This window comes from Neofelis nebulosa, chromosome 4 (assembly GCF_028018385.1).
Source record: "Neofelis nebulosa isolate mNeoNeb1 chromosome 4, mNeoNeb1.pri, whole genome shotgun sequence".
Classification (NCBI taxonomy): domain Eukaryota; kingdom Metazoa; phylum Chordata; class Mammalia; order Carnivora; family Felidae; genus Neofelis; species Neofelis nebulosa.
In genome coordinates, this window is record NC_080785.1 from 169,828,652 (window position 1) to 169,837,521 (window position 8,870).

The 8,870-nt window shown below is 66.8% G+C and overlaps 1 protein-coding gene across 4 annotated transcripts; it reads right to left on the reverse strand.

Moving 5' to 3' along the window:
- On the reverse strand, positions 1-8,832 carry MISP (mitotic spindle positioning). Of its 4 annotated transcripts, none has more exons than XM_058728634.1 (5): positions 8,715-8,832; positions 2,448-4,216; positions 2,039-2,142; positions 1,116-1,154; positions 1-658 (listed from the first exon to the last, which is right to left on the reverse strand). In XM_058728634.1, the coding sequence occupies exons 2-5, from the start codon at positions 4,162-4,164 to the stop codon at positions 569-571; spliced, it is 1,950 nt and encodes a 649-aa protein (XP_058584617.1). In that variant the 5' UTR covers positions 4,165-4,216; positions 8,715-8,832; the 3' UTR covers positions 1-568. The 4 variants fall into 4 exon arrangements, with proteins under 4 accessions (XP_058584617.1, XP_058584618.1, XP_058584619.1 ...); XM_058728635.1 differs by having other exon boundaries at positions 8,702-8,793; XM_058728636.1 differs by lacking the exon at positions 8,715-8,832 and adding an exon at positions 7,371-8,305.
- Positions 8,833-8,870: the final 38 nt, after the last annotated feature.

An 8,870-nucleotide genomic window follows, 5' to 3' on the forward strand; every position in this document is an offset into this window, starting at 1 on the left:
GGGGGGGGGGGGGGGGCACAGAGCACATGGGTCCCCTTCAGCCCTCTTCTCTGCGGGGGCGGGGGGGCTAACCCCACAGGGCTGTAATTCAGAGATTTGCTGAGTGTGCCACGCAGGGGTGGGGTTGGGGGGCAACACAGAGGCCCTCAGACTGGGTGCTCCTCCCTCAGACCTGCGGCTCCCCCAGGGACCGGCCCCACCGCCCTCAGACTAGCAGGGACAATCACATCTGGACCTGGGGGTGGGGGGCGGCTGGTCTCCTCCCATTTGGGGCCCAAAGTGTTTGGCAAAGTCTTAGAAGCAGAATCGAGAGACCTCCCGTTCCATCCCCAGCATTACACACAGAAAACACAATAATGTCTCCAGGAAGATAAGAACAGGAAAGAGAACCATCAGGGCTGACAATGCATCCGGCCTCGGGGTTGTCAGCCCTGATCTGTGGTGGTGGTGGGGGGGGGGGGGGTTGGGAGGGGGTGGGGGGGTAGTTTAAACAGGCACCTGTTTCCTAAGGGAAGTGGGGCTCGGGATGGGCCAGCAGACCCCCCAGGGCAGGCCCGGGGCGCCCGGCTCAGCCCTTGCCCTCGTTGGCGTAGATACGGGCTTCCCAGCACCTGGCCTTGGCATTGGTGTGGCGGGTGACCCGTGTGGCCTCAAGGACCTGCAGGAGAGGCACAGAGTCCCCGTCAGGGTCCTGACCCCTGGACGCCGTCCCCCACTGCCAGCTCGTAGGAGAGATCTAGAACAGGAGGGAAGCAGGCCATCCCCTCCTCCGATTTGGACCCCCCACCCCTGGTAATAGTGTCAAGGAGTGTGGTAGCTCACCCTGAGACCCACGGCAGGTCCGCTGCCAGCTCTGGCATTTTGGACCCAGTTCATCAACGAATCCACAAAGGCAGTAAAGCGGCCGCTCTCACGCACTGCCCCGGGAGCCTCCTTCTGTGTGTGGCCCAGACCCTCACTCCCCGGCTGCGGACCTCTCCCACGGTCTGTGCCCACGGCAAGCCCCCCCGAGCGGCTCCCAGCAGAACCCACTCAGGCAGGCTCGGGCCGCACCGCCACGAGAAGGGCACCTGATGGCTCTGAGGCCGCGGCGGAGGGCCCAGGGGCACACTCACCTCCGAGTTGATGTGGTCGGAGGCGCTGAGGCTGGCATACTGTGGGAAACGAAGGCACGTGAGCCCCGGGGGCCTGGGACTCCACGCCCGGCCCCCTGGGCCCCCACTAGGGGTGGAGGGGAGGGAGCTCCTCGGCCACCGCGGCCCCCCAGACTCAAAGCTGTCCGCAGCCTGCTTCCCCTGCGCTGCCCCCTCCCTGAAGCCTCGAGGCTCTCTCTGCAAACTCGTCGCAAGGGAGACGGCCAACGTTTTCTGAGCTCCTGCAGCCCGGGCCCCGTCCCAGGGCTCAGAGGGGGCTGTTCTTACGACCATGCGCATTTTACAGAGGAGGGGACTGAGGGTCAGAGAGGATTTGCCCAGCACGACGGGCCAGCAAGTGGCAGGACCGGACTTGAGCCGGGTCACTGGGCCCCCACGCGGTGCCCCGAGCCGCCAGAGCAGGCGGTGAGGCTAGACGCGGAGGAGACGGCCTCAGGGGGACCACTGCGGGGGGCGGAGTCGGGTCTGGGCTCGAGTCCCCGTGTGGGGCAGCACCGCCTGATGCTGGCCACGGCGACTCGAGCTTTCTCTGAAGAGCGTGTGGCAAGACGGACGTGGCTCTGAGACGGTGCAGGCCTGGCCCGCAGAGCCCCGTGCACGTCACCCGCACATGCTGCGCGGTGATGATGGTATGACGGTGCTCATCAACTGTCACTGTCGTCCCCGAAGCAGAGCCCGTCCGTCAGACTGACTCAGGGGGACGCCCTCAGGGTGGGGACCCTGCTCGGGGGCCTCCGACAGACAAAGGGACACGCGCTGTGCACCCCCGTGGGGAAGAGGCAGAGGCACAGCCACCCGCAGGCAGCGAGGGCGTCGGGCTTCAACCCAGGTCCTACCCGCGTCTCGCTCTGCCCTCCTGTGGCCCTAACGGGCTCCGGACTCACCCGCGGCTCCTTCCTTTTCTTCTGCTTGGGAGCACCCGCCACGCCTGACAGGTGGATGGGGGTGAAGAAGTGGGACTCGGACACGGAGTAGCTGCCCATGACGCCTGCGTGGGGAGAGGGGGGCGTCAGGAGGGTCCCGGGGACCCTCGGCCAGACCCCAGCCCGGGAGGCTCCGAGTCTCTGGCCGCGAGGAAACCGGACAACGGACAGACAGACGGGCAAAGCACGGGCCGTCGGGGGGACGAACTGGGCAGCAGCGGACGGCGGGGGACACGACACCCTCGAACCTTCGCACCCCTGACAAGGCAGAGTGGACGTCCGCCTCCAGAATCCGCAGCTCAGGTACAGAGACCGGCCGCCGGAGCCCCCCAGGTGTTCCCAGCCCCTCCGCCCGCCCCCCGCCCCTCACCGGAAGCCGCGGAGGAGCTCCTGGAGCCGTCGGGCTCGTCGTCGTCGTCGTCGTCGTCGTCATTGGGCGGCGGGGAGAAGACCTCAGGAAAGAGGGCCTGCCTCCGCTCCTCGGCCACCTCCCGCTCGCGCTGCAGGACGCTCTCCACCTCCTTCTCCAGCAGCTCGGATGACTGGGACCTCTGCAGCGTCGACGCCAGGATCCCCCTGCCCTCCCAGCCTGGGACGTGGGGGGCCGCGGCCTGCAGGGGCCCGTCCGGGACCCTGAACCGCAGGGGCCGCAGGCAGAAATGCTCCTGTCGGATGACCCCTCTCTTGGCCGGCGGGGGTCCCTCGCGGGGCTTGGAGCACTGCGGCTTTGCGCCTGCCGGTTTTCCAGAGGATTCCAAGAGATGCCACGGAGAGCCTGTGGCCTGTGGAGAGCCCACGGCCTCGGCCTCGGCCGCAGAGAGACCCCCAGGCCTGCCGGACGCGTGGAGGGCCGGGCACGCCAGCCGGGGGCTCCCGGGGCGCAGGGGCGGCTGGAGGGCGTCGGCCGGGATGCCGCGGTCCTCCTTCCTCACCGCGGGAGCAGGGCGGGCCGGCCCGTCTTCCGGGGCCAGGCCGAGGATGGAGTCTGAGCTGAGGGCTTTCCTGAGTCCAGGCTGGGGACCCAGGGCCGCCCTGGCAGGTGTGGACGGCTCGCCCAGCTTCAGGCCCTCCCGCCGGTGGTCTTCCTCCCGCTGGGTCTCCTGCACCAAATCCCGCTGCACGTAGAGTGACGGGCGCCCCCTGTCCCGCCGCGGGGCCGAGGCCAGGCTGACCTTGGTCAGCAGTGGCCTGGTGGGTATTTCCACCATCTCCTGCTGGCTGGCCGCCTGCCGTAGCCCTCTCTGCTCTCGCAGGTCTGCCTCCCGCTCCTGGGCCCGCCGGATCTCCCGCTCGATGGGCGTCTCCCCGGGGGGCTCCGGGGACCCCACTCGGGACCGGGAGCCACGGCCGCCCACAGCCCGGGCACCAGGGGCAGCGGGGAGGCCGCCGGCGCCCCCGTTCTCTCCCGAGACCGCGTCCCTCCCCTGGGGCTTCGGTGGGACGGCACACCCGTTGGCCGGGGGCAGCCCGCTCGAGGCCGTGGAGGCCTGACCCACGGCAGGCGGGGCGCATGCAGGGGCCGCCCTAGCTGGAAGGTTCTGGGGGACTGCCGCACCGGCCTGCTCCAGACTCAAGAACTGCCGTCTGGCCACCAGGAAGTTGATCTGCTCCCTGTCGACCACGTGCTCCTCCGGGGGCCCCGACTGAGCCTGGCCGGGGCTCCCGGGGTCCCCGTGGGCAGGCCTGCCCTGGAGCGTGGCCACCGTGCTGCCCTTTCTGAGTGCCTGGCCCTGGATGACTGCCCGGTGCTCCCGTTCCAGGCTCCGTGGCCGCGTGGGCTGGGCGTCCCTTGGGTGCCGACGGCAGGCCTTCGCCTCCTCTTTCTTGTCACCCTCCCGGCCGAGCCCCCACGGGGCTGGCCGGTCCAGGAAGGCACATGGGCTCCGGGACGCCTTCGGCCCGGCTGCATTCGGCCCGGCCTCTCGGTCAGCAGGCAGGGCCCGTGGCTTGTTCTGGTCCCAGCCGCTGGCCGCAGGCCCCGCGTCCACCAGCTCAAACGTGTAGCCGGTGCCCTCCTCCAGGCCCAGGCCACCCACACGGGGCGAGTGAGGGATGCCGAAGATGGGGTATCTGGTCACTCGGTCCATGGCCTGGGGGACTCAGCTGCCCACGGCTCCGGGCGCAGGTGATCCGGGCTCACTGGGGGAGGAGAAGGGAACAACGGCCAACACGTCAGGGACCGGGACACAGCCCACGGCCGCTCTCTTGGGGACAGGTGCGATTTCCTTTCCCTCGAAGGCCAAAGTCCTGGCCAAAGGGCCTCTATGATCACTTCGGGGATGGATGCGTGACCCAGCCTGCCAATGACGTGAAATTCTGGTCCTGAGACTTTGCGATTACCCTGGAAAATCGGAGCCCTCCGCCCCCTGGGCTTGTTACCCAGCAAACGGCGGGGGGCCGCAACGTGTGCCCTCACGGACACAGCCTGCTTGAGGGCAGCACTGACGCCAACAGCGTCCGTAAAAAATGCTGTGTGAACTCCTGGATCCAGCCGCACCTGTAGCTCACTCCCGTACTGACTGTCTCAACAGCTTGCCCCATGAGCGTCTGACATGTCCTGGTGCCCCTGCCCGTTCGTCTCCCAGACTCCTGCAACTGCCCTCTCCCACCCAGCTCACATGGCCAGACCCAAGGCCGTCCCCAGGCAGCCTCCCTGGGCCCCTGTGTGCACGAGCGCACCTGCCTGTCTCCCAGGGTGCACACGTTCTGAGGTTTCTCTTGTGATTTCTTTCATCAGCGGGCCTGCCCCTCACTAAGGGATGTCAAGTGGGGAAACTAAGGCTCAGAGAGGGAGGATGGCTGGCAGGGACTCCAGTCTCCTGGTTCCCTCCCCTACACCTGCCTAGAGGGACACTTGGTCCCATCTCGGACAGTCCCCCGCCTCGGTGCCATAAAGCCAGGACGGGCTAGGGAACGCCTTGGACCTTGTCCTGCGGGGCCAGGTGAGGCCACGGAGCCTCTGGCCACACCCTGATCCAGTGCCCCAGGGGGCCCTGGCACCTCTCCAAGCCTCGGGATTCTGCTGAGCACAGCTCTGGGAGCCCCCTCCTATGAAGGCACGCACCTGCTCTCCAGGGCCTCCGTCTGACCTCAGCACAAAACCCAGACTTCACAGGGGTCCCTACCCCAAACCTGACCCTCTTCCTCCTCCTCCCGCAGCTCCCTCTGCATTTGTGCTGCTCCACAGCCTTCCTAGCTGCAGCCCACAAGACACCTCCTCCAGGGAGCCCCCCCCCCCCCCATTGCCCCTGCTCTTGGAGCCTGTTGTCCGGGCCTCTCCCGCTGCTTGGCCCAGCACCCAGTTTAGGCTTCACCTGTTTACGGCTGAGGAAAGGAACTGGCTGTTCCCAGGTCTTCAAGCAGCCCTTGTCCTTTTCCCATCTCCCAGTTCTATCAGAACCTGCCGCGTTGGGGCCACCTTGCTTGTGAAAGCTGCAGTTCTAAAGAGGAAAACGCAGCCCCGCCCCGAGCTGGAGAGGGGGGGGGGTCAGGCGACATAAAATCGACCACGGGTACCATGTTCTAACTAACGTGTACTAAGCAGGTGTCCGTATGTATCCAATACTGAGACTATAATTAGAAAGGCAACAGGTAAAGACAAGCAAGCCTGGGTAGTAAATCCCAGCCCGCGGGCCACACCACTGCCCGGGACCACACAGCCCCCCTCCCGGAAGATGCCCTCCCGGAAGCCACAGGGGTGGCTACGTCCTTGAGTCTCGTCTTCTGCCACTGGAAGCCCTCAGCCCAGGACCCTCTCTTCCCGGAGGGCCCAGATGAGCACCCCCTCCTGCAGCCGGAATCCAGTGTACAGCAGGGAGGTGATAAAGACTGGCAAGTTCTCTGCAAACGCTGCTCGTTCCGGGTGCCCAGGACCTGGAGGTCAGGGTCATTTCTGCCACAGACCTGGCTGTGCCTCCAGGCCTCCCCTCCGGCGCCAGCCCGGTGCTGACCCTGAGGGCTGGGCGGGCCTGTCCCCACGCCCTGGAGCTCCCCAGGAAGGTGGGGGGAGGCAGGTGTGCGAACGGCGATGAAGGAGTGTTTGCCCGAGTGGGCAGGTGGACGAACGCCCAGCAGGATTTATAGGCCACTTAGGACATTAACTCCGGGGAGGCGGTGGGGGGACCTGCCCAGAGGCTGTCAGTGGGCCTGGGTGGGGACACTGCCTCCTCCTTGGCCCATTCCTCTTGGGTGAGTCACGGAGGCCAGTGGGCGGGGCTCAGGCTGGGTCTTGGGCTCAAGGCCCCGGGGCCCCACCGGCTGGTACCTCCGGCCTCAGTGTCTACACCCGGACCGGAGGTAGAGTCCGCGGGACTTGGGTCCACCCTGGAAGTCTGGCATGTAGCCAGTATACAGTAGGCACCAGATACATGCTCTCACGGTGGCTGCTAATGGTCTCTAAATGCTGGACCCACCACTGCTCTCGGGGTGACCTCTCTTGTGGCAGGCGTCCTCTCTTGTGGCACCCCAGTGTCCCCGTCTGCAAGCCGGGCCGATGAGGCCCCCACATGGGGCCCGAAGGGGTAGAGCCCAGGGGGTCAGCCTTTTCGGGGCCTCGGAGGCTCCGCACGAATGAGGGGTGGTAGCGATCACAGAGCCTCCCGTGTCTCCCGCGGCCCCTCACACACAGCGCCCCACAGCGGCGTCTCATTTGCTCCTTGTAAGAGGCCGCGGCGAGGGGGCCGTTCTTGTCCCCAGTCAACAGCAGAGGGAACTGAGGCCCAGAGAGGGCAGGCCGTTCACCCGAGACCACACAGCGGGCCGCAGAGCAGCAGGTCCCGATGCCGGAACCTGCATTCCCAGGCAGCTGCCTCCTCTCCCAGGAAGCCCCCCTCCCCCATTGCCCCTCCCAGCCCCACCCCGTATCACGTCGCTACCAGACTGAAACTGGGTTTATGGCCCCTGGTGCCACACATCTGCTTCCTCGGCACTGGCCTCCTGCCCTCGGGCAAAGGCCCGTTGGAAGGGCTAAGGGTCAGAGCAAGGTCACACAGCAAGGAGGGTCCTCCCGGGGCCCTGGCTGGGCAGACGTCCCAACACCTTGAGAGTGCCCCAGCCGCACGGGTTCCCAGCCAGCCCCCTCACAGGGCCACCCCCCATACCCCCACATGCCCCAACCAGACCCTGCACCCCAGCTGGGCCTGGGGCGGGGGGGACTGAGGCACCTCCCTCCCTGCGCCCCGCGGATCCCACAGGTGAGCACAGGCTGCCGACTGACGCGTGAACGCTCGTCCCAGACACAAAGCCCAGTCCACACGGGACCCCCACCCTGCCCCCACACCGGGTGCCGACTCACATGCTGCCCCTGGGCCCCCCGCAGCCTCTGGGCCTGGCTCTGGTGCCGTCGACAGGACAGAGACCGGAATCCCGATGCCCTGCCCACGGGTTGCCAGGGGACAGGGCCCCGCCTGGGGAAGCAGGGGCACCCCCTCCCCTCCAGCCCCACCCAGGCCCGGGAAACAAAGTCCAGAGGAGGAGGGAGAAAGATGATACCCAGGCAGGGAGGACGGCAGGCGCCATGCCCACTGCCTCCCGGCCCCCCGGCCCCCAGGCCTCCAGCCCCACAGAGCCGGGACTCACTGGAAAGCTCCCAGCTGCTCTCAGGCCCTCCGGCACCCCAGAGAGGGGCTATCACGCCCAGAGTCACGCAGTAGGTCCTGAACCAGCCCCCCACCCCGTGCTCCAGGCTCAGAACACCCTTTGGGGCTCCTATCCCAGAGAGCCCCTTTCTGGGGCTCGCCCAGCCTGCTAGCCTCGGGGGGGGGGTTTCGCTGGGTCGGGGTTCAGATTCCACTTAGCCTCTCTGAGCCTGTCCCCTCCTCTGAAATGGGCATACATCACAGAGCACGGAGGATGCCCTGGCCACTTCTACATAAAGGACCCAGAGTGCCGGAAAACATGGGCAGGGTGGGCAAGGCTCAGGCTCCCCTGACGGATGGGGGCCCCAAGGCCCAGCATGGGCAGCGGGGCCTGCCGGGCGCTCAGCCATCCAGCCTGATTCTCAGCCAAGGTGCAAGGAACTTGCCGGGGCCACGGGACCCCGGCGTCTCTGAGGGCCTGGACCTATCGGCCTGGCGGTCAGTCTACATGGCGGGGACACAGTGGACGGGGCTTTAATCCCCTGCTCTGGGGGGTCTGTCCTGACTGCCTCTCGCCTGGCTGTAGGGACCACCAGGTTCTTCCGATCCTGCCTAAGGGAGGAGGGTCAGTGTGGAACTCGAACCTGAGTCCCCCCCCCCCCCCCCCCAAATCGTATGCTGCTCATACTGGGAAACTGAGGCCCAAAAAGGGCAGAGACTGGATCACCCAGCATGTTGGGACACTGGAGACAAGGACCCAACTGTCCTGCTCCCAGACTGAGGAGGCCTCCCACTCAGGGTTCATAAAGCCCATTGTATAGATAGGCAAACTGAGGCCCAGGGGAGGCAGCAACCTCCAAGATCGCCTAGTGAGACAGAAGTGCGGGATGGCAGCCTCTGTAAACACGTCCCACCGTCCCCCCGCCCGGCTCCCGGGGACCGGTTTCTCTGCAGAGCTTGGGGGCCGTGAACCCAGCACAGGCCATAGAACCAGAGGACTCCACAGTTAGCAGGAAGCAAGTCCTGTCACCACCAGCTGCCCCCTTACCTCCAGGCCTTACCTGCCCAGGTGCCGCTCACGTGGGTGCAGGTGCGGTGGGCACTGGGCACCGGGGTGAGCCCAAGGGAGCCCGGGGCTGCGGTGCAGAAGCCTGCTCCCTCCTTCCGGCCTCCTTTTATGGCCGGCAGCCCTGGTGGGGCCACGCCCGCCTGGCCAC

Excerpts from the sequence above, each read along its gene's own strand:
- MISP (XM_058728634.1), bottom strand. The coding sequence starts at position 4,164 with ATGGACCGAGTGACCAGATACCCCATCTTCGGCATCCCTCACTCGCCC. Across the intron at positions 1,155-2,038 it reads AGAAAAGGAAGGAGCCGCGG|TATGCCAGCCTCAGCGCCTC; the intron begins GTGAGTCCGGAG and ends CGTTTCCCACAG. Across the intron at positions 659-1,115 it reads CCGACCACATCAACTCGGAG|GTCCTTGAGGCCACACGGGT; the intron begins GTGAGTGTGCCC and ends CCTCTCCTGCAG.